Source organism: Gekko japonicus, unplaced genomic scaffold (assembly GCF_001447785.1).
Source record: "Gekko japonicus isolate JY-2015 unplaced genomic scaffold, Gekko_japonicus_V1.1 scaffold89, whole genome shotgun sequence".
NCBI classification, from domain to species: domain Eukaryota; kingdom Metazoa; phylum Chordata; class Lepidosauria; order Squamata; family Gekkonidae; genus Gekko; species Gekko japonicus.
This window is the reverse complement of record NW_015170889.1, coordinates 75544-100911: the sequence shown is the minus strand read 5'-3', so window position 1 is coordinate 100911 and position 25368 is coordinate 75544. Positions and strand designations below refer to the sequence as shown.

Below are 25368 nucleotides of genomic sequence, written 5' to 3'. Positions count from 1 at the left end.
CGAATCACCCTAAACAATTGGGCCGGGCGTGAGCTAGCAGACGCAATCGAGGCCGCATAGAAGTCTCTATTAGCGGCCTTGACTGCCATCCCATAGGATCTCATAAACGTCCTATAGGATGTTCTTGACGCTCCGTCGCGAGCGCGACGCCACCGTCTCTCTAGCCTTCTCAGTTCCCGCTTCAGCGAGCGCAACTCCTGGGTATACCAGGGCGCCCGCCTATCACGAGTGCGGAGAGGGCGCCTGGGAGCGATCACGTCGATGGCTGAGGAGAGCCGGCAGTTCCAATCCTCCACCAGCTCATCTAACGAGCCGCCAGGGGGCCTTGGATCCCGCAGAGCCGTCTGGAGCCGCGTAGGGTCCATTTGGCTCTGTGGGCGAGCGAAAATTAGCTCACCACCTAAACAGGGTCGGGGTGGGACATTCAGACGGGCCCTCAGGACATGATGGTCCGACCATGGCACTGCCAAGACAGTGATCCGGTCCACCAAAACTCCCGCCGCAAAGATCAAATCGAGCATGTGACCGGCCCGATGCGTGGGGGCCGAGATGAACTGGGAGAGTCCCAGTGCCGCCATGGACGACACTAGGTCCACAGCCCGGCTGGAGGTCGCGTCCTCTGCATGGATGTTGAAGTCACCCAGGACAAGCAGTCTAGGGTGCTCCAGCGCCCAGCCTGATACGGCCTCCAGCAGGGATGGCAGGCTATCGGCCGGAGCGTTAGGTGGTCGGTACACCAGCCGAATAGCCAAACTCTCCTCAGCCTCCAGCAGCAAGCCGACACATTCAATGCCCGCGATCTCTACCTGCGGGAGCGCCCTGAAGGAGTAAGCCTCCCAAATGAAAAACGGCACTCCTCCCCCCCGCCCCCTAGTCCGTGATTGATGGAGGACCGAGAACCCCGGTGGGGCAAGTTGAGCGAGCGCAACCGTCTCGCCATCCCGCACCCAGGTCTCGGTCATGCACGCCAGGTCCACTTGCTGTTCCTGTATGAAGTCCCAAGTGTCCCGCTCCCGTTGGCAACCTGTTTTGCTCCGCTGCAGAAGCAGAGTAAAAAGACACCGGGGAAAACTTGTTTGCTACAGGCCAGGAACGGACTTTCCCCAGTGTGATTGCGCTCTTATGGCGTCGGGATGGTCTGATCGGGCCATCCCGACTCCATGTCGTTGTTTTCCCCCCTGTTTCGGTATGCGCATCATCACACACTGCATAGGGAGCACTCGGTGCGGAGATGTGAATCATCGATCCCTCGTTGAAGCGCACCGGAAATACATGGCCAAAAAACCCACCCAACTCACCCACGTTTGCGTGTGATCACGCAGTGGCAGCCCGCTCCCGCAGCTCCCAGGCACTGTGTGATTGCACAAATGCGGGTAAAATTCCTGCGGAGCAAATATCCTCGCTTCCCCTCCACATTATCTCGCACGTGTGAACACTGCCTAAATTTCTGTATTTAGAACTTGAAGCTCTGGTAGGGGGCACTGAGTTTCCCTTCTAGTAGTTGTGTTTCTCTGTTCATTCCCATGGAGGAAGCCGAGCTTTGCATGTGAATGTTTATTTTATTTATTATTATTTATTTTTCGTACTTATACCCCGCCCTCCCCCGTGGGCTCAGGGTGGCTGAGAATGTTCTTTTTCATGCACAGATTGACTTCCTCCATTGGAACTCCTGGCTCACCAGTGATGCTCATGCGCATCTGAGCACATGTGGGTCTTGTGAGAAAGGGGCCACTAAGAAGTTGAGAGCACCCAGAAGGTTTGGTGAATGAGCGCTCCCATTATCATACTTTCTTGACTGTGTGAGAAACTGTGGGGGGATCCAAGGAAAGTGAAAGCCAAGGGTGTTTTCCCCCCTCATTGGTTCTCCATTTCGATGGAGAGGCTAGGCCCACACAGCATGGATATTCTGCTGCGGTTGCACTACCGTACTGAGGTCAGCAACCTTTTGTAATCAGAGCCAAACGATGTCAACATTCAGAGCAACAAAGAGATCAGCAGAGCTGTTTGCTTCATCAGAATGTTACGGGTTTTGTTGCGGCCGATTGATGTGTTCATTATTAGTCCATAAAATTTCTGCAGCCCAAACACTGGGTGTTGTGAATCGTAGCAAGTGGCACACGCAAGGTCTCACAATGAATAATAAACAAGTGAAGAACCAACAAGGAGTGGTGAAGATCACTTCATGTCCCCTTATGTTTTTTCTCGCATCCCGGCATATCCTCATATCCTCCTCTCTTTCCCTGCTTCCTTTTGTCCTTCCCACTCACCAATCAGCCTTTTATCCTCCCCTTAGTCTTCTGCTTTATTTATCATTTATTTACTTAATTTATACCCCAACCTTCTCCTCAGTGGGGAACAAAAGCCGCTTATATCGTTCTTCACTCCATGTTTTGTCCTTGCAGCAATGCTGTGAGGTAATAATAATAATAATAATAATAATTATTATTATTATTATTAGCATAGGGCATTGTGTGTAGAATAGGCAAGAGATCCGAAGATTGTCTGGCAGCCCCAAGTTCTAGCTCTTTTAGCATTATGTACCACCAGGTGGCGAGCTAGACTTTTTTAAAGACAAGAGACGTTTCAGAGGGGGTTTGCCATTGCCTTCCTCTGCGTCACGATCCTGGTATTCCTTGGAGGTCACCCATCCAACTACTAGCCAAGGCCGACCCTGCTTAGTTCCCAAGATCTGACAGGTTCAGGCTAGCTGTGAAGTAGATGAGGCGGACAGAGAATGACTGGTTCAGGGTCAGCCAACAAGCTTCCTTCCGTAGCAGAGCAGGGATTTGAACCTGGGTCTCCCCAATCCAACATTGTCACTTCTGAGATCTCCTGTAGTCCCCCCAAAATCTTTCCCTGCCTTCTTTTTCATGTCCTGGTTATTCAAGTATCCTACCTCCACCTCCTGTATACCTTAACTCAAAGGTTCCATTTTCTTTTTAAAGAGCTGTATTTTGTTCGGTGCTGGACTTCATTCAGCTGTACAGCCGTAGATTATAAACCCCTGCAGCAGAACCGTATCTTGCAACCGGAATGTCTCATCCACGCCAGGAAATCTAGTTGCAAATTGTTCCTGTTGTCTTTCACACAATATCCAACAATGTCTCAGACTGATCATGGCATAAGCTTTTGAGGACTTCAAACACATGTAACCTGACAATTTTCCTCTCTTCCAGTGATTAAGTTAGACTAAAAGCTGCAGAATCAAAGCCCTGAGACTTCAAACAGCAATGCTATTAAAAACACATTATTGGCTGCTGGATCTTACTTAATGGTTCAAAGCAAAAAAGGAAGTGTCTGGCAACATACAATTTGCTTTTAAAAACCATTATCAGGAACGTTATCGAGACAAGCTTTTGGTTCGGTGCAAGCACTCTGACGTGAGTGCTTGGAGGGCTGGTACTGCATCCATCGGGGTTGGAAGCCGGCAGAATGCTTGGCTTCCTGTGTTATGTTTCCTAAGGAATCAAGTGGGACAAAATAATCCAGAGGTGATTGTACTCAAATGTAAGCGAGATTTCTTAGATTTTGGTTAGTTTTTGGGGCTCAGTTGCTGCTACCTACGCAACCACTGGGTAATTTTTCTGCTCATATTCTGATTTTGATTGTAATTCAGAGATCCTTTTCATCTGAACTTTTCATGTGTAAAAAAGAGTTAAACCCCTCATATCCCCCCACCTCTTGAGCTACTCTTAGGGCCAAAACGTATCTTGAGGCCCAGTCACAAAAATTTCCAGTGACCCGTTTTTTAAACCCCACCATTTCTCCAAGGAGCCCGGGGCAGTGTACAACTACAACAACCATCTGACAGCAATGCCGATTCTGTGAACTTGAGCAGGTCATGTCAGGGAGGGCAGGAAGGGTTGCCTCAGAGAGCTTGTTTGGTGTCGTGGTTAAGTGCGCGGATGCTAATCTGGGAGAACCGGGTTTGATTCCCCACTCCTCCACTTGCACCTGGCTGGATGACCTTGGGCAAGCCGTAGTTCTGATAAGAGCTGTTCTTGAAAAAGAGCAGTTTCTGTCAAGAGCTCTCTCAGCCACACCTACCTCACAGGGTGTCTGTTGTAGGGAGGGGAAGGGAAAGGAGTTTGTAAGCCGCTCTGAGACACCTTTGGGTAGTGAAGGGCGGGGTATAAATCCAGTCTCTTCTTCTTCTTCTTCAGTGCTTAGTTCTCGTGGCCCTCTCTTACATGCCCAGGGAAATGCTGATAGTCACTTTGGGGTCAGGAAGCAATTTTCTCCAGGCCAGTTTGGCCAGCGGTCCTGGAGGGTTTTGTTGTGGGGCGTGCAGCTCGTGGGTGGGGGGGGGGGGGGGATGTAGTTCTGAATTCTCTGCTTTGTGCAGGAGATTGGAGTAGTTGACCCTGGAGGTCCCTTCGGACTCTGTGATTCTGTGATCATGCTCCTCTTCCACCTTTTACCCTCACAACAACCCTGTGAAGTAAGCATGCCAGCTCTCCTGCCATGGTGGGAGGTGTCTCACCCCCACCCCACCCTCCGGGCTCTGAGCTCCCATTGCTGCTTGGTGGAGCAGGGGGAGCAAAATGAGGGGAGAAGTGGTATTGTTGTGATGGCATTCCTGGCTACATATCTAGAAGTGGCATTGCGGTGACACTCTAGGAATTTCCCAAATCTCTGTATATTTGGGGAATTCCTAGAGCAGCTTCCAGGTATGAACCTGGACATTATGACATCACCATACCATACTCCAAAAGCTCCCAGAGGGTTGCCAGCAAATGCCTGGCAGCCTTACTGTGAAGGAAGTTAGGCTGAGAAAGAATGACAGACTCAAAGTCGCCCAGCAAGCTTCCATGGCAGAGTGGGGATTTGAACCTGGGTCTCCCAGATCCTAGGGCTGTGGTGGCTCAAGTGGTTAAGACGTTGAACTGCAGACCGGAAGGTCAGTAGTTAGTTCAGCAGTTGGAGACCCGAGTGCCGCATGACGGAGTGAGCTCCCATCTCTGGTCCCAGCTCCTGCCAACCTAGCAGTTCAAAAGCAAGAAATTGCAAGTAGACAAATAGGTACTGCTTCAGTGGGAAGGTAACAGCGTTCCGTGCACCTCGGCATCTAGTCATGCCGGCCACATGACCACGGAAATGTCTTTGGACAGCGCTGGCTCTTTGGCTTGGAAACGGAGATGAGCATCGCATCCCTAGAGTCAGATTTGACTGGCTTTCGAGCAAGGGAAACCTTTACCTCCCAGATCCTATTTCAACGCCGTAGTCAGTATGCCATGCAAACCGTTGCGTGCACTTTGGTCCTCAGCGCTTCCTCCCTCTTCCTCTGTCCCACAACCTTTGATGCCAGCCACGCACTCCTCTTTTCCATCAACATTTGGAACGGGAGGATCTAGAGGACAAACTGTGCGTTTTCCAGTTTCTTGCAAATGCCAGATTACCAAAATGACAATTTTACTGACTACCAGGTCACATAATTTCCAAGTTGTATCATTTGTCTCCGGATGATAAATTGTACAATGTGGTTTCGTGTGCAGGATGCTCAAAGGTGTACTGCATCATTCCACTGGACCCTGGATTATAAGGGGCATCTCTCTACTCCTCCCTTTCAGTCGCGCCGGTGGCTGTTTTCTTGTTAACAGTCACCAAAATTGCCACATACCTCCTTGCGTTTGAGCCAACGTATAATTACAAAGAATCAAAAGGTGCCGGAGTCTTTTAAGACATGCAGATCGTGCCTTAAAAAAAAAAAAAGACTGCAAGCCAAGACTCTCCCCTGGCTAATGGCTTCTTGGATGCCTTTAGTTTCATTCACAGCTCATCTGGGAAATGTTTTTCTGCACCACTGGAAGTTTGCATTGGAATGAAAACAGAATTAAAAAGTGCCAGTGAGCTAGGAAGGGGGAGGAGGGAGTCTGAGACAGGTGGCAATCCAAACAGCTTTGGAAATGGTGGCATCACTTTGCAGCTGCAAAAGCGCCTGAAGACTCTTGAGCACATCATCAGAGACAGTGAAAGAGAACTAAAAGTCTGAGAGCAGAGTGACTCCATAATGTGTGGTTCTGCAGATTTTCCAGCCAGGGTCAGCACAGTGGGGAATCCGCTGAGGCCCATGGCCCACCAAAGACGTTGACAACCATATTTTTAAAATACACGTACACTCAAACAGCCAAAAGATAAATTGGATCCCCCCTCCCTTTCATAGGAAACTGATTCAATGCATCCTTGTCACCCTCAGGGAATCACTTGTGGGAATGGTAGGGGAAAATTATCCATAAGGCATGGCGATAGTGGGTTGAATTTGTTGCCAGTACGCTAAAGGCACTCAGGTTCTTTGACTTATGTGGCTAGCCAATAAACCACACAGTGAAAACAATCTTCCAGGCAGTAAAGGGTAAAAAAAAGTATTTATTCGAATAAAGGAAATCCCCTACAGCTTAATTCAGCCTGGGAAGTTCAACTAGCAGATGTAAGGAGCAGACTTATATACTGTTTTCTGCTCCTCCTCACTTTACATCATCACTGACATCATTTAGACATGCTCAGTTCAGTTCTTTTTGTCTTATCAGTCATCAATCACATATTTGGCGCACAAAATGGTAGCTGGCCGAGTTTCTTACTCTTACAACACAGGTGAAACTCATTATGTCTGATTTACAGCTTTGTTTATAACTCCCAGTCTTCTGTTACCTTTCACTGAACTTTTCAGGCTGGGTTCATTCTCAGTACTAATTTTTCACAAAAATACCTTGCATCATTAAACTTTCATAGATATATTGATCTATATATTTATTATTCATTTTAGTTTATTAGAACATTTTACAGAATTATTTCTGATTATTTATAAAGCTTTTTCTAATATAAATTGAAGTTTATACTTTATAAAACACATAGCTTGGTTCGACCTGTAGAAGATGCTGTTTTACAATACAAATAATTGACTCTCTTAATCGTTGCCAAAAGAGATGACTTCATGTGCACCTGTGTCTTCTTAATTGTCAGACTGTACACTATTTGTCTCTGTGTTATAATACTCCTTAAAAACTTAAAAGCATAATATATTTATTTATTTATATTTATTTATTTATTTATTTTGGGATTTATATCCCGCCCTACCCGAGTGGCCCAGGGCGGCAAACATGCGGCAAGCCGAAAAACAAAACATAAAATTCATTAAAAATTCAATAAATACAGCTAAAAAGGTGCTTTACAATTCATAATTACTTTCATTTTGGCCAAACTTAGTTAAAAGACATATTTCCTTCGTTCAAAGACATGATTAATTATTTTGTTTTTCCCAAACTTGTTCGCCCTTTTCAGCTTAGTGTCTCCATACACCTGCTTGTATGATGATCTCTTTCTTAGGCAAACAGTCTGGTTACCTTAAGCTAACACACAAAATATAGAATTGTTCAGTTGTAGCTTTTTATAAACATCTTATACATTATAACTTGAAAACTTAAGACACACACACACACAGGGATTTCTTTTGTTACAATACATAATAACTGTCCTCTTGACTTAGGTATGGCTCTTCTCTTTGAAGTGAGAGAGAACAATTGGCAGTACAAGCTTTTCCAATTAGCACTACTCAGTTAAAGATGCAAACAGAGTAATCCCTTCTTTAGAATAATATAATACACATAGAGAGATGTTGCTGACAGCATTTGATAATATACAAACATAATCTGGATTTCCCTCATTTAACTATATTGAGAGTTGCTTAGAACAAAAAGCTTCTTTAACCTTTTCATCTAGCTAGCTTGGCTCAGGTCATCCTGACCGGCTGGCAACACCTGCGCTTCAAAGGCAGTTCTCATACCTATAAATTTAAGACTTTCTCAGTTGAAAGGGTTACTCCTTTTTTCCCCGTTAAAGCAAAAGCTAAAAACATGTCAAATTTAATTCATAGTTACTACACTTTAGGACTCTCTAGTGCTCTAAAGCAGGGTGTTAATTTCTCCAGGACAGTCCCAGAGAGTTTTATTCCATAGATTTCCTTTAAAAACAAGCAATAATCAATAAAAAAACATTTGGGAGCTTCTAGCGCCCCCTACAAAGTGCTTATCAAGTGTGCCTCCCAAGTCCTGTATGTGAGATTTAATATGGGGAAGGAGCTGTGGTTAGGTGATACAGCACAAGCCTAGGTCCAATCCCTGGAACCTCTCGCTTGAAGACGTTTCTTTGCCGGAGATGCTGCCAGGTAGAGTAGTCACTGCGGTGGTAGAAAGACCAGTTGTCCCACTCATCATAAAAGCAGCTTCCTTTGGACTTCAGTAGCTGTTGCCTAGGGACTGGAAGTGCTTCCCAGTCCATTTTAGATCACTCTGAAGATGCAACCTTCTTTCTTCCCCACACCCATTCCAAACCTTTAAAATGGCCAATCGCAGAACTAACATCTTAAGGGAAGGGGTCCAGTGAGTGGGGAATATGAGGCTGGCAGGCACCTGGTTGGGAAAAGCCCCGGAAGGTAAAATTATCATACGTTCATAAGGGCTGTCAAGTCACAACCGACTTATGGTGACCCCAGCAAGGGTCTTTCAAGGCCAGTGAGAAGCAGAGGTGGCCTGCTTTTGCTATCCTCTGCAGAGCCTTCCTTGGTGGTACCCTCTCCAAGTCCCGTCCCTGCTTAGCTTCAGAGATCTGAAGAAACCTGACTATGCTCGGCCTCCTTCCCTCCCATGGAAGCTGAATTAGAAAAGGTATACTCTCAGTCTGATTCTCTGTATGTTCATTCAGCAATAAATTCTACTATTCTCCGTGGAGCTTGCTCTCCAAGAAGTGTTCAGAGGATTGCCGTTTCAGTCCAGTTAGTTGCGTTTCAGAAATGGATTCCCTAGACTGACTTCTGTATTCCACAGTCCTTTAGAGATTGCAACAAGGTTTTTGTTTTTTTGTTCTGTTATTCTGTTCCTTCTGTAGATGCAGCTTTTTAATTTAAAGAACTATCTGGGAAAGGAAGGATGACAGTGATAGAGTGTCCCGTGCTGTCTCCTTACAAATTCAGCATTATTACAGATCTCCTTTAGAACTCATCAGCTCCTGATTCTGTTTGGGTGGAATTCATGGATCTCACAACAGTGTTTTCCCTTGATTCCTCACTGACATATTCAACGTATTGGAGTCTAGTTTCAAAACAAAATTCTTCGTGTTGCATCCAATCAGCTTTTCTACTGCTAAAAAAGGGAGGAGAGGAGGGTCCACTCCAGCCATGCTGGAGATCACGGGACCTGCGTGTACAAAGGTCATGTGGGATGGGGGCATAGAATGGACAGGAATTGGGTGAGTTTATGTGGCTCAAGTGGTTAAGACGCTGAACTGCAGGCTGTGGAAGGTCAGTAGTTCAGCAGTTCGAGATCCGAGTGTGCCGCATGATGATGTGAGCTCCCATCTCTAGTTCCAGCTCCTGCCAACCTAGCCATTCGAAAACAAGAAATTGCAAGTAGATAAATAGGTACCACTTCGGTGGGAAGGTAACAGCGTTCCGTGCGACTTGGTGTTTAGTCATGCCGGCCACATGACCACGGAAACGTCTTCGGACAGCGCTGGCTCTTCGGCTTTGAAACGGAGATGAGCACCGCAACCCTAGAGTCGGACTCGACTGGCTTTCGAGCAAGGGAACCTTTACCTTTTTATGTGAAAAAGCTGGCCGCGTCTGACCCTGTGTTTTTGTCTCCCCCCCCCTACAAATGGTATCTGTGTCAAAGGGGAGTTTACTGAATCTTTGAAAACGATCCTAAGCAAGTACTTAGAAGTACCGCATAATTCAGTGACGCTTACTCTCAGGACAGCATCTTTAGCCATTGATTCCTAAGCTTTTACGTTCTAAAGCTTGCATTCACCTGTCACCATTAACCACTCCATCTAATGTAATGAGGTGCGATCATTTTTGCTCACTACTTCTTTTCTGTGCTACAGAGATACCTTCTTAATTACCATCACTGTGGTCCTTTCCGCACTAGACCTTAAATCCTGGTTCAACCCTGTCCCCAAACGTACATGCTACACTACACGTGAGTTCACCCCAGTAATTATCTCAGGGTATTTTTTGTTTCCACGTTGCATTGAGGTCACCCCGGTTTCGCCCCACACTTGTCCCAGGATAAACGGATGCTGTTATAACCAGGGATAAATGCAAGGTATTGTGTCACGAGCTGAACTCTGATAAAACCAGGGATGAGATCCAAGTGCAGAAAGGACACGTATTGGCCCATGCAGAATCCACTGTCTGCCTCTTTGCTCTTATGCAAAGCTCTTCTCTTCACACATTCGTCTTTCCATCCCGTCTCTTTGTATTTGATGACTATCCCTCATCCCTTCACTTTCAAAGGCTGCATGCAAACATCACAAAGCTACCTGGGTTTGTTTGTGACACGGGGGCAGCCAGAAGCTTCCACGCTTCTTGCATGTGGCGTGGGGAACGGTGACATCCTGGTTTGGAGCAAAGTGTGCTGTGTCTTGATGCCCGAATTGGACCAAGTGGCAAACGGTGGTCTGACTTTGTTGCCTACGAACCAGAGCTTAGACCCCATGCCTTGTTTCTGGTCTCTGGCCCATTGTGGAGCTTGTCCTACACTGCAGGGTGCGTATCTCTGTTGCTAGAGGTGTCCTTGAAAGACACTGGGCTTGTGTAAGTAGAAGCTCTTAGCACCGGAGAAACATACTCTGTCGTGAAGGCCTGCCCTCCAGAACAGACCAGGGGGCTGCATAGACAAAGGCAAAAGGCAAAAGTTCACCTAGTTCAGACACCATGACAAACTGCAGTTTTTGCATGTTGTAGTGGGTGGGGAGCTGGGAGGGAGGGCAGGAAGGTTCCTCGGTTTATTCTTGTCACGTGCAAACGGAGGTCTGTTTTGGTGTCTCAGTGCCACCAGTGCCACCAGTATCAGCCCCCAGTTTGGCCACTTGCGGGCTGAAGTGGTGGTAAGCATCAGTGGCACACGATGACTTTACAAGCTCAGGCCATTAAGTAATAACTGCCACGTGAATGGAAACCACCTTTGTCTCCATCTCTCAACTGAAACGGCAACATTCTGTGTTCGTAAAGAATCTGGGATCCTTAATTAGATTTTCCCCCTTCCTTTCTAACAGTTGTTCCACTCCTACCCTCCAGCTGTGTCAGGAATCCCTCCCATGATTCCTCCGACCGGTCCTTTTGGCTCACTGCAGGGAGCGTTTCAACCCAAGGTAAACTGAGACTTCGTGGTGTGTTTAGTGAGCGGGCGATGGGATTGGCCGTTGGGAATCTCTTTGGGGCACTGTAGGCCAAGCACATGCCTCTTGCTGCTGAGGGCTGTTGGAGATAACCCATCCAAGGCGGAACTGAAGATGAGGGCAGGCTCCTACAAGAGGACATTTCTTGGGACGCTTTCCTTCTTTTGAAGAGGCCCCTGATCTCAGAATGTCCTGCAAGTTTGATAGGAAGCCAAGATAATGCCAGTTGTATGCTTTTTGCTGTTTTTTACTAGAATCTTCTCTCTCTCACTCTCTCTCTCTCCCCCCCCACCTCTCTCTCAATTTACTTTTTGAAATAGCCATTCTGAGATCAGTTTGTCCAATCTCTAAATGAGCCTGCCAAACAACTCGAGCCTCTTAAATATGCAGATTATGGTTTATTAGCAAAGGCCCTCAGGTGTATGTTAATCAGGCTGTTAAGAATTTGCCTGGGCAAAATCATCCTATTGTTTCAGTGTCCTGGAGGGCTGTGCTTCTCAAGAGATGCTTTTCAGCATCTTCTTGATTGCATCGCTGACGCTTTGGGAGGGAACGGGATCTCGCGGTTTTAATTCTGTGCCTGCCTCCCTCCCGCCTGTGACTTTGAGAACACGCATTGGAAGAGGCAGAGAGGGAGAAGAGACCGCTGGGAAAGAGCAATCTTGTGATAACTTCCCTTTCCCAAAGGGCCAACCCTTCACAGTGTGAAGCATTCTAAAGGTGCCTGAAATCTGGATCTGTTTATAAATCTATCACAAACTGGCCGGACCATTTTGCACAGCCTCTTCTCTTAGGAACACTGTCTAAGGAACTGCTCAGTGTTATTTATTTATTTTATTTTATTTGTACCCCGCCCTCGCTGCCAAGGCAGGCTCAGGGCGGCTTACATAAAAATCGCAACAGCTAAAACAACAATATAAATGTCTGCATACAACACAACCTAGTTTACTAAAGCAATTTGTATGGCGATGGTGGTACAGTAGCAGCAGCGTGTGTAATAAACATACCGTCAGCGGTAGATTTCCCAATCGCCATACTCAGGCTGGGTGATGATATTGGCACAGGGTCTTAGATAGTTAGGCACGGCTCCTTACCCAAAGACCTGGTGGAAGAGCTCAGTTTTACAGGCCCTGCAGAACTGTAAAAGTCCTGCAGGGCCCTGATCTCTTGCAGAAGCTCATTCCACCAGGTTGGAGCCGCCACTGAAAAGGCCCTGGCTCTGGTCGATGCCAGCCTTGCGTCCCTAGGCCCAGGGAGGGGCAAACGATTTTGGGTCCCTGACCGCACTGCTCTCTGGGGAACATGTGGGGAAAGGCGGTCCCTCGGGTAGGTAGGTCCCTGACCATAAAGGGCTTTAAAGGTAAGCACCAGCACCTTGAAGCAAATTCGGTATGCTATAGGTAGCCAGTGCAGTGCTTTTAGCACAGGCTGAGTGTGCTCCCGCATGGGGAGTCCTAGGAACAGCCTGGCCACTGTGTTCTGCACTAGAAGCCCTCCCACAGTTGCCCCCCCCCCCAAGGACCAAGAATACAGTAATGTAGGCTTGGCTAAGACAGTTGTGCCAGTGGGTGCAAATTACACCAAGATGAATCCAAACTTTTGATTCCAAAGTGTTGACATAAATCTTGTGTGTTTGGGTATGTAGTTCTGCTTTTGGCAGTATATTTGGTATATTGACTCCCCCCCACACCAAAAAAAAACAATAACCCTGACCATATTTTGTTTTTTAATATTTGCTTATTGCAAAACTTTTTAAGATTCGCACAAACATTTTGTAGAGCTGATTTTTTTTTTTTTAATAACACTTGTAGACATCTAATCCTATTGATGTCGCAGCGAGACCTGGAGCTGTCCCGCATACCCTTCTGCAGAAAGATCCCCGGGTAAGTCTTAAAAGATTACGACTTCTGAACGTGAAATGCCCTTTGGCCAATGCATTGTTATGCAATGGAGGCATGCAGATTTTCTTAGCCTCTTACTTTCGGTGTAGACTTATTGCATACGATGAAATCTGGAATATATGTATCGGTGGGCCCAGAATCCATCTGTTTGGTCATGCACCTCCCTGTCTCCAGCATCTTCAGTTAACAGATGTGCCAAGGAGCAGGGCTAGGGAGAGATCTCTGCCTTGGACCCTAGAGAAACACCACCATTCGAAGTGGACAGTAATGGATCTAGATTAATGAACGGTCTGATTCAGTCCAAGGCAGCTCATTTAAGCCCTAACTGTGGTCATTGCTGCTGATGGTGAACAATCATTGCTTTGGTTCCTGGTAAGTTGCAGTAAGTCACGAGGCCAAAGAACACATCTGGATCCCATTGTGCTATATCACTTGCAGTCAAAAAACTGCTTCTTCCATCCTTCCTTGCCAAAGGAACAAAACAATTAAGATCTGCCCTTGACCGTCTTAACGTAGATTGAGGTTCACGCTAACGATTAATGTGTGCTTAACGTGTTCACCTGTATTGATCCCCCCATCATCCTGATGCTATTGATTGGTGCGCCTTAGAAGATCTTCCTCACCTCTGGAATGCTTAATACCCAAACTTTATCATTAGCCATTTTTTTTTTTCTAAACAACAAAGCTTTGGACTTCCGTACCAAGACAGACAGGTCAAGCTGAAGTCAAGGATATGGGGATATGGGCAGGTCCTTGTAGTTTTGTGTCAGCCTTTGTAAACCTGAGAGCAAGCCTGGGCCCAAGTGAGGTAGGAAGCAGGAAAGCTCTTCTAGGAAAGGAGGGAGCCATGGGTCTGTCTGCATATCTCAATGTTTCTTTATCCCACCCTTATTTCAAAGAGCTTGAGGTGGTGCACCCCATTTTCCTTTCCTCCATTTTATCCACAAAACAACCCTGTGAGATAAGATTAGGCTGTGAAGTAGGTTAGGTTGAAAGAGAGGGACTGGCCCCACAGTCACCTAGTAAGCTTCTGGGGTGAGTTTGAACCTGGGGCTCCACAGGCTGTAGGTCAGCACCCTAACCACTATAACCATGTTGGCTCAGAAAAAAGGTCAAACATTCAGCTGAGCACTCCCAAAGCCTTTTCCGAGAAGGAAGAAAAAGCCGAGCCAGAAAAAGACGCAGCGGGCCCACCACAGGGTGCTGGTAGGAAATCCCCACCCCATAGCATGTGGCCTTAGTTAGGGTAAATAGTTCTTAGAACACTCCTGTAAACCGCCCAGAGACCCCTAGGGGTTAGGGTGGTATAATAAGTCGAATAAATAAATAAATAAATAAATTTTCACCCTTAAGTAGTTCTAGGAATCCTGGCTCCACTCTGAATCCGTCGTGGTCTTCAGAGTCTACACATTTTTGTCCTGCTCCTGGAAACAGAAGATTCAGATTCTGTGATGACATGAAATTAACATTTCCTGATGCATTCCCGTCTCACCTTTTTGAGACGCATTGGTGTGTGGGAGGAAGAGAAATGTGGCAGGTGGCGCATGGGGCACTGAGGAGCAATTAATGTGTATAGCGCCAAGGGAAAGGGGGCGGGGAGCCTGCAGGAAGAGGCAGGGACATGCAAAGGGAGGGAAGCCACCCGGAGAGCCTTCCATGGTAGAATGGAGATCCAAACCTGGATTTCCCAGATCCTAGTCTAATACTCCAATCATTACACCAGGCCGGCTCGCCAGAAACATCATATTATCTATGTATTTATTTAATTCATTTATATCCTGCGTTTCTCCCCAATGGGACCTCAAAGCAGCTTCCATCATTCTCTTCTCCATTTATCCTCACAACAGCCCTCTGTGAGTAGAGTCGCCAGTCTCCAGATGGTGACTGGAGATCTCACGGATTTACAACGGGGTTCCAGGTTACAGAGATCAGTTCCCCTGGAGAAAATGGCTGCTTTAGAAGGTGGACTCTATAGCATTGTACCCTACTGGGGTCCCTCCCTTCCCCAAACCCTGTCTTCCCCAGTTGACACACCCAAAATCTCCAGGAATTTTCCAACCCAGAGCTGGCAACCCTACCTATGAGGTAGGTTAGGCTGAGAACGTGACCAATCCAGGATCACCCAGCAAGCTTCCGTGGTAGACAGGGAATTTGAACCGGGGTGCCCCAGATCTTAGTCTGATGCTTTAACCCCACTCTGACCATTTTGGAAACGGTGGTGAGGACTTGTCGTGTGAACAAAAAGTGATGTATCAGTTAACAAATTCACCAAACCAGCCAGTTAAAATTTAAGATTCGGCACAGTGACTGTCACTAGCATGCCTAGGCGTTGCAGTACCTTGGCAGGCTCCTGCTGTATAATTTCCCAGCAGAACTGCAAGAATGTGCAACAAAAAAAATCACGCCTCTTGATTAAAAATGGAGTTTTTATGGAACGTGCGTGAAAATGCGGCTTGTAATCGGTGAGGCATTTGTGAGCCGAGTGGACTTTGACGGTTGTCGAATCCAGCCACAGAAGTAACTTTCTGAAAAACAAGATTTGAGAATCGCCTACTGGTATTAACTACAAATTGGTCTTTTGCCATTTACAGGTGGAACTAAACTGAAACCCCCAAAAGAAAGCAAAATGTGATTTATCTGGCTGGCGTGGGGTGTGGGGAGGGAGGGAATCAACAAGTGTCTTGTGTAAATATTTTTTATCCACATTTGTTCCAGTGTGAAAATCTTATAAGTCTAAGCTGATGCATCGCAGAGCAACCAGTCCATGCCAGTCTGTATTGTCTTTTCCAATTCTATAATTAAGTGACTTGGAGTTTGTTTGGTGGTGGAAAGTGCCGTCAAGTCACAGCTGACTTACGGCAACCCTGTAGGGTTTCCAAGGCAAGAGGTGTTCAGAGGGGGGCTGCCTTTTCCTGCCTCTGTGTCACAATCCTGGTATTCCTTGGAGGCCTCCCATCCAAATACTAGCCAGGGCTGACCCTGCTTAGCTTCAGAAATCTGACAAGATCGGGCTAGCCTTGGCTATCCAGGTCAGGTGGAGGTTGTTTAAAGGGCAAAAAAGAGACAGCGCCTACTTTTTGACATGCCTTGTGTTAACAGTTGAGCATGGACGATCCAGCCCGGTTTCCATTTTGTCACCTTCCCCATATCCTCAACAGCTTTTGCGAGTCAGCTAGAAAACAATGCCCCTTTATTAGTAAAACAGCTCCCATTTTACAATACTTAATGAATTTAATAAGAAGTCTGGAAGACAGAATCCTTTCATGTGTGATACTAGGTGGCTTGTCAGCACATAATACATAGTAAGAGTAGGAGGAAGGATAAAGGAGCAAGGGCAGGGGTACTTTGCTTTTTTAATAATAAAAATGCCTTACAGTTGAAATTGAATGCAAATAGTGTTAATTCCCATCCCACCTATGAAGCAGTGCAAATCTAATGATTTAATTGGATGAGCCACTGTATGAGTGACAGGTGTGTAAACTGAATTTCTGTTTATTTTTCTCCATCTCTCTTTCTCTTTGCAGTTGACAGACCCGTTCAGGCCTATGTTGAGGGTAAGCAGCCTTGTTAGTCTTCTCCATCATCCCTTTGTTTGTTTGTTTGCTTCCCCATGAGAATATAATTGCCATCAAGTTACAGCTGACTTGTGGCAACCCCACCAAGGGGCTTCCAAGGCAAGGGAGAAGCAGGGGTGGTTTGTTAGTGCCTTCCTCTGCAGAGTCTTACTCAGTGGTCTCCCATCCAAGTACCAACCCTTCTTAGCTTCTGAGAACTGACAAGATCAGGCTGTACCATGCTGCCTTCCCTCTGAGTGAACCCATGAGATTATGGGTTAGAACCAAATTTCTCCCTGCTTTACAGAGTTATGAATTACTGTCATGGGTCAGCGACAGTGAGGACTCCTCAGAAGAGGAGGAGCCCTGCATAGCCAGTCCAGAGTTGACGGAAGCTGACCAGCAGGAAATTGAGGTGCAGGCAAGCCAGGACTTACACCCAAAAGCTGATTCAGAATCACCTCCACCCTCTGATTCAGCAGGTGAAAGTCAGTTAGCCATTCCCAGTCCTCCAGAATCACCTGCACCTTTGGAATGCCATAGAAGAAGGCTGAGAACAGAGTTACAGGCTAGGAGGCAAAGTGCACGTCTCTTGGCTTAATGCCAGCTGCCTGTTGATACTGAAGAGTCTTTACAGGACTGTTCCTGAGAAGCTTGCGTTTGGGTGTTCAGATATAAGGTCTCCCAAGAGACACTTTTGGGTGTGAGCGCAATGCCTATGTTATACACTGATCTGCCAACACTGCCTTGATTGATTACTGGAAAACCAGACCTTGGATTGAAGGATCCTGGACTTCAGAAACCCCCTTTGGTCTTGTTATCTTTGAGAAGCAGCAAGAGATGCTGTCAACTGATATCAGAAGCCAGCAAGCCAGTACAGTTACCTGACTCAGGTCCTTCCTGGATCTTGGCATTCTGAATGACCTGATTCAGTTTGTGGAATAAGAGCAATGTGTTAGAAACCTGCCAATCTAAGGAGTTTGTAAGCCGCTCTGAGACTCCCTTGGGTAGTGAAGGGCGGGGTATAAACCCAATCTCTTCTTCTTCTGAAGGCATCACCACCCTTGTGTTTTTTACTTCTTTTACAGAAACCAGGAAAGTGGTGTGCCATGCATGTTCACATTGCTTGGCAAATCTATCACCATCAACAGAAAGTAAAGGTGAGTCTTCTTGGGCAGATCTGAGTGCGAATGAAGATGACAGTCATCACTGGCGACTGAGTGTGATTATGGTTACCTAGTCTCAAAAGGGCACTGGTTTGTTATGAGTACTAGGGATGTCATATATTTCTCTGAAAATGTATTTGAAAATCAAACTTACCATATTTGACTGTGTCGACCAGACTTGAGCCAGTCACTAGGTGTGTTCAGTCCAGCAGCAAACGACTTGAATGCCTGCTAAACGTGCCTTTGCATTGGGTTTTTGCAAAACTGTGCACTCATGGGGGGAAAAAATTGGCTTCCCAATTTAGATCCAGCAGTGTGCAAGTGGAAACTTAAATGGACTCAGTTCCACTTGCTCAGAGTCTTGTGCAACAACTATTACTTTCCTATCCTATCTGTTATAATGCCCAGACATTGCAGAAGTGGAAACACAAGTTGGGATACAATAAGTTGCCAGTCATCCCAAGGCACTGGGCAGTCAAATATGTCTATTTGGTCTAATATTATTATTAAGAAAGGCACTATTTGTTGACTTCCTACCCCCCCCCCCAAAAAAAGTAAATTTGACTCTGCTCAAGTGGGTGCTGCAGTCTCCTGCATTTCCACACGCATAAGAGCTCTAGCACAAGGGGAATTTTTTTGCTGGATCCAACCCCTGTACACAATGTGAGCCAAACCAGCAGGTGTTCCCGCTTTCCCAGTTAGAATCCCAGTGATTCTTTGACACTGTCATTCTAAAGTCTCCTCCAACACCTTGGTCTTGCCCCACCCCTCTCAAAACTAGTGACTGATCTGGTCTGATGTCATAACTGGAGCTTAAGCAGAGAAGTCCGGGTCTTCTGTTGGATCCATTGTTCCATCGAGATCAGGGGTCCTAGGTTGGTCTTTTGCCCCATATTGCCAAGTTAAACAGCAACCATCAGTTAACTTCTCCGGTACAGAAGGTAGAACTGATTTTGAATTGTGTCTTACCCTTTCAGCCGGGGATTTTTCACAGCTGTCCTTTCAGACAAGGTTGATAGGTTAATTTGTTTTTGTGCAATGGGTAGTATCCTTTTTAACATTTTGTCCCCTATGTAACTAATCCTTATTCCCGTTATCAGACAAGACTATGTTCAAAGCTTCAACTTTGCCATTTTTAATGCAGTGCACTTTTATGAAAAAAGGTTATTTTCTGAAAAGGTAATCTTCCTTCTCCACGTTCCCTTCTATTTTCATTCTGCACAGTAGGTTGTTCAGCCAGATTCACATCAGCCGACACATAAATCATCCCAGATGGGATTTTCATGTCGACGTACGATTTATTAAATGTGCCTATAAGACACTGCTTGTATGTATGTGCCAGGAAGAGTCCATATAGGGCTGTATATACTTCACCAGTGTTAGATCCCCAAGCATTCAAAATAAATCCACGTTTAAAAGTAAAGCAAAATTTATTTCAAAGCGATGGTTCAATCAGGAACAAGGACATTGTTAGGAATAACTGCAATCACACTGGGACTACATAATAAAGGAACTTGAACCAGGTAAGGGCCAATTAGCCCCTTTCCCTCTGGCGTGAATAGAACAGCGAACGCACACCCAATTCCTTGGGAACATAACGGTCCTACATTATACACAAGTTCAGTTTTCAGGCAAGCTAACCATAACAGCGAAGCAATACCACGACTCCCACCTCCAGCTGCTCGACCTTGGACAGTTTCTGCAAAGCTACACATGAAATACAATGAAGCAAGATGACACACAGGGGGGGGGGGATGAGTGTAACAGCTTGCAGAGGGAATACCATGTACACCAGACATAATGGCAGCTAGCTGACAACCAGACATACTCTGTAGAAGCAATGTCTGAGATCTGGTTCAGAGTTTGATTGCCTGAGAAATTATATTAAATGTAACTTTCTAGTGTGTGTGTGTGGGGGGGGTTACACTCACTGCTTTACTGGTAACTTGACCACCTATCATTGTCAGTAATGTCCCAGTGGGTAGGAGCATTCCCTTTTTAAAAAATATCATACTGGTGTCTACTGTTAACAGGTGCAAGAAGGAGGGTTCGATTACCTCCTACCCTGACCTAGTCAGGTCAGGCAAAGCAGCCAGGCAAAGCTGTTCCCTGTGCCCACCTCCCGTAACTACAGTGGAGAGTGTGGTCAAGGAGCACCAACAACTCTGCATTGCTTTCTTCAGGAACCAGAGGTTACCTCTCCTGGTGATCTGACTCTCTTGACCAAAAATGCTTGACTGTTATTTAACCAGTCCATTAACTGTATCTATTTGGACCAACCAAGGGCCTAAACCTAAGTCCCAGTGGGAGGAGATCCAGCTCAGAAATAAAGCACCTCTTCCACATTTAGAAGGCCCCCGGGTTCAACCCTTGTCATCGCCAGTTAAAGAATCTCAGGCACGGGGTGCTGGGAATGACCTTTCTCTGCCCAAGACCTTGGAGAGCGGCTGCCTGCCAGAGTGGACAATATTTAGCCAGCTGGATCAGAGTTCTGAGTATTAATAAGACAAGCCACATAAATCAGGGGTCATTTCCTACACGAGCGCACAGGAGCGGAGCTCTGGCAGTAAAGAGCCCAGGGGGTGGGCACATGCAACAAGCCCCACCCCCTGCTCTCAGCAGCTCTCAGTCAGAGCAAGAAGCAGCCAGGTAAGCTGCAGAGCTCCCCCCGGCCCCCCGGTCCAAAACAGTCCAGTGGCACCTTTAAGACCAAGTTTTATTCAGGTACAAGCTCTCCCTCCTCTGCGAGGACAGATCTGCACGTCCCCCCCCCCGATTAGCTAGCAATCCAAAACAGTCCAGTGGAGCCTGAGCGGTGGGTGTTGCCTTCTGACACACTTCCGGTGATGTCAGGGGGTGTGCCATATGCAAATGAGTTATGCTAATGAGCTCCTGCACCTCTTTTTTCTACTAAATGACCCCTGCACATAATGTATGTAAACAAGTTATTTCTCATGGCATCCACTTCACTTCCTCTGTAGGCCTCCCTAAGAAACCTCTTTCTTGATGGTCACTGTTTTTCTGTGTTTCAGAAACAGATGCAATCCGATCCCCATAAACTGGACTTTGGCTTGAAACCCGAATTTCTAAGCAGGCCACCGGGTCCCAGTCTCTTTGGGGCTATCCATCATCCTCACGACTTAGCCCGACCGTCAACCCTCTTCTCCGCAGCCGGTGAGTGTGCCCCTCCCCAATCTACTATTTATTTGGAAATGGAACAAGTGCTTGGGGGAGGAAACGTAAGGGACATGGTCAGATGGTCAGTATGCTCAACGTGCTGGGAAGGGGAGGACAGGGATTTGAAGAGGAGGCTCACAGCTGGCATCTACTCTCCCCCGGTGGCTTATCACGCAGGGCAGCAAGCACACGGATTCAAGACCAGGCAGATCTTGAACACTTAATGTACTGGAGAGTGGCCAGGGCTCAGTGGTGGAACACAAACTTGTTAGCAGTTCTTATCTAAGAAGCCTGATTTGTATCCTCTCATCACTGGATGCTAGGTGTGAGAGGGCCTAGCTCATCCTAGTGTTTGGGATAGCTTAGTGCATGATTTTTTTGACTCGGAGCCAGCAGTTGGAATATAAAATGTGTTGTTTTAGTTATGCATCTCATCTCGAGGTCTGGCTACGTTTTGCTCTGTGTTTGTGCGTTCGAGACCCAGCAGATGGGAGCTTAGCCTGCCATTTCTGCAGGTTTGATCATTGCTTATCAAAATCTCCTTGTAAGCAAATCTGGGTCTTGCATATTGTTTCCTTAAAATCTCTGCAAACCTGAAGCTCCTGGCCAGAGCCCCAAACAATTCCTTGGCATATTGTCAAAAGATCTGATAGTCGTGGTCAAGAAAGGCTCTGAGATCCTGTCCACTTGGGGCCATCTTTCTGATTCTCCAGACCAAGAGAATTTTATGTGGATGCCTTTGGTACAGAAGGAAAAACAGCTTGTTTATTTTCTGATGTGCTTCCTGGTACTTAGAAGAAGAGGAGTTGGGTTTTATACCCCACTTTTCTCTAAAAGAGTCTCAGAGTGGCTTACAATCACCTTCCCTCCCTTCCTCTCCCCACAGCAAGCACCTTATGAGGTAGGCACCGTGACTGGCTTCATGGGTCACTCACATGGGTCACAAGCAATGTTCCCTCTAAGCTGTGGAGTCTTGTGAGCAAAAATTCTCCTTTGTGAGCTGCTGGCATTAAAGTTGTGAGCGAGTGATTTGGCTACTGCATCAATTAGCTTGCTCTGGAGCCCTCCTCCCTGAGCTAAGATAGAAATGTGTGAGCTGGAGGCTAAAATTCTGTGAGCCAGCTCACACTAACCCAGCTTAGAGGGAACACTGGTCACAAGGTCACATGGGTCACTCACATGGATCACAAGGTCACTTAGCTGGCTTCATGGGTAGGAGTGGGGAATCAAACCCGGTTCTCCAGATTAGAGTCCGCCACTCTTAACCACTATGCAATGCTGGCACTCTTAGAGCTGGTGTACTTAGAGCTGATTCGCATGAACATCTTCACTGCTAGATTTTTGTGTGAATCTGCCCAAAGTCATAACATTGGATCGTCTGGCTCAGTACTGTGATTGGCTGCAGGTCTCCAGAAGTCACAAGTTAGAGATGAATCTTTTCCAGCATGTATGACCAGAGATGTCAGGGATTTGGCCTGTGATGTTCTTCGTGGAACGTTTATTTATTTTAAATAGTTCTATACCACTTTTTTGTCATACGCTCAACTGTTTGTGTTGTACCACTAAGCGATGGTCCTCCTCATCATGTGCAAACACTCAGGCAACAGAGGTGTCTCTGTTGAAATGTACTGAGTTTTTGAGTTGGTATCATGCGGCAGTGAATGTTCTGCCTATGGTATTTCAATCTGTGGTGTTTGTTGCCACTTGATGCTGCAGATATGCATACATGTCTACCATATAAGACTTCCTGTGCCTAAGCCCCTGGAAATGTCCTTTGGTGAGGTCCTAAACAGAGTTAAATCGTTCTAAGCCAATGAAATCAGGCAACTTATTAGACTGTAGCAGTGCTTAGGATTGCACCACTAATTATGGCATTGGGACAGGAATGAAAAAGGATCTGGACAACGGATTTAAAACGCTTTTATGCATGTAAAAGACTGTGTTTGTTGATATGAAATAAAACACATCTGTGTCCACTGTTCTTTTTCTCATGAAAACATGTAAATGTTTTTCTTCATAATAAAGTACTGTGGGAGAAGGTCTCTGCTTTCAAAGACCTACAAAGGCCCAAGCATGCTTGCAGTGTTGTTGTTTTTGTTTCTAATTTTTTGCTGATGGTTTCCCCATAAAAACAGGAACATTTAAAGGTTGTTAGAATGTATGTAGAACAGTTGCAGGCTACCAGAAAAGCACATGAAACAAAAAGAAAAATGCCAAAGCCCTTACTAACAATAATGCTTAGGAGAAGAAGAAGAGAAGAGATTGGATTCATGCCCCGCCCTTCACTACCCAAAGGTGTCTCAGAGCGGCTTACAAACTCCTTTCCCTTCCCCTCCCCACAACGGACACCCTGTGAGGTAGGTGGGGCATAGTTATCAGAACTACGGCTTGCCCAAGGTCATCCAGCCAGGTGCAAGTGGAGGAGTGGGGAATCAAACTCAGTTCTCCCAGATTAGAGTCTGCGCACTTAACCACTACACCTTAACTGGGAGAATGGAGACACTTTCAGATATCATACAGAAAGTCGGAGTGTGCAAGGGAAAAAATCATTTTTTAAAAGTTTGCGTATAAAAGAGCCGAATTTATTCAGCATTCCCAAATATCCCCGAATACCAGTATCAGCATTGTATTTGTATTTGGGAAATATTCCATAATACCGAATATATTCGGCTCCATTATACCCTATGGGGCCATTATACTCAATGGCAAATCTCCTAGGGTATATTCAATGGGCTAGGGGAAGGAGGTTTGAGGTAGAGGCACCAAATTTGCAGCGTAGCTGCTGCAACCTCTCCCCAAAAGGACCCCTAAGTTTCAAAAAGATTGGACCAGGGGATCCAAATCTATGGGCCCCATCCTCAATTGTTTCCAATGGGGGGGGGGAATAGCAAGGCAATACAAGTCCAGCAGAATGTCCCAGAGAGTCCCTGCAGTTGACAGTGAAGGAGGGGATTTTTGAAAGGCCTGCAGCAGAATCAGTGCAATGTGCCCAGTAGAACCAGTGCCACCGTGGCTGTGCCAAAACCCAAGAGGACTAAGGTCAGATCTGCGAATCTGTCCTATTTGGCAAAATAAAGCTGAATAGTATTCGGGACTCTCTATTCACCTAATGAATAAATGCTCTGATTTGGTATTCGGCTTAATAAATACCTGGAAAATGCTGAAAAGGTATTATTCGGGTATTTATACAGCTCGGTAAATAATGAAAGTACACCCCTAACAGAAAGTGAGCAGTCCTTCAGTGAACTACAATGAAGTCTACTTTGTTGATGTGTGTGTATGTACTACCAATGCTTTTAAGATGGTCGATTCCGTAGCCCTTATGTTGAATGGAAGTGATCTGGCATACGAGTTCCTGAGGAGATCTACGACCAGATCCTCACAGCATCTCTTCTAAGCTCAGTGTCTATTTTATGTGGCTCTGAGTGTGGATCAGGGTTATGTGGAGAGAGGACAGGGAATTTAACCTTTCCACCCCAGCACAAATTCAAACCAGGCTTCCAATTTTGTTGTTGCCTTTTAAAGAAAGAAAAAGGAGCTGCGGTGGCTCAAGTGGTTAAGACGCTGAACTGCAGGCTGTGGAAGGTCAGTAGTTCAGCAGTTCGAGACCCGGGTGCTGCATGATGGAGTGAGCTCCCATCTCTAGTTCCAGCTCCTGCCAACCTAGCAGTTCGAAAGCAAGACATTGCAAGTAGATAAATAGGGACCACTTCGGTGGGAAGGTAACAGCGTTCCGTGCACCTTGGTGTTTAGTCATGCCAGCCACATGACCACGGGAACGTCTTTGGACAGCGCTGGCTCTTCGGCTTTGAAACGGAGATGAGCACCGCAACCCTAGAGTCTGATTCGACTGGCTTTCGAGCAAGGGAACCTTTACCTTTACCTTTAAAGAAAAAGGGCATACCCATCTATTTGTCCTTTGAAGGGCTCATAACAGTGACGGGGGTGGTTTCAGTTAGTCATAAAAACATAAGAACATAAGAGATGCCAATGTTGGATCAGGCCAAAGGCCCATCCAGTCCAACACTCTGTATCACACAGTGGCCAGAAATACCAGTGCCATCAGGAGGTCAAACAATGCAAGGATGGAAGGGTTATATCCCGATCAGAATCATAACCCTACATGCCTGAAATTTGCATTTAAAAGAGGAGCAGGGATCTGTGATTTACATTAATTCTAGTTGGACCCTTCATTAAACTGATACGAAAGGGAAGCTTCTCTCCCTGGTGGTTTCACCTTACATTTCGAGACACCACGATGGGATTGGGGGCAGGGCCTTGTTAATGCATAGCTAACTATTCAGCCAGCATTTAATAATGGTAATAACAATATTCGATGCCTTAGTTTCTCTATCAGGACTAAAATCATCCAGAAGCAAGCATATTTGATCAGGGAAA

General features: G+C 46.2%; 1 protein-coding gene across 1 annotated transcript in view; it reads left to right on the top strand.

The window, feature by feature from the left end:
* Positions 1–25368, top strand: part of AUTS2 (autism susceptibility candidate 2) — a 903433-nt gene that overhangs the window by 863291 nt on the left and 14774 nt on the right. The window contains exons 10-14 of the mRNA XM_015418389.1: positions 11050–11145; positions 12984–13055; positions 16598–16627; positions 17716–17787; positions 20826–20967. Of these exons, the coding sequence (XP_015273875.1) occupies positions 11050–11145; positions 12984–13055; positions 16598–16627; positions 17716–17787; positions 20826–20967 (412 nt within the window). The remainder of the gene's footprint in view (positions 1–11049; positions 11146–12983; positions 13056–16597; positions 16628–17715; positions 17788–20825; positions 20968–25368) is intronic.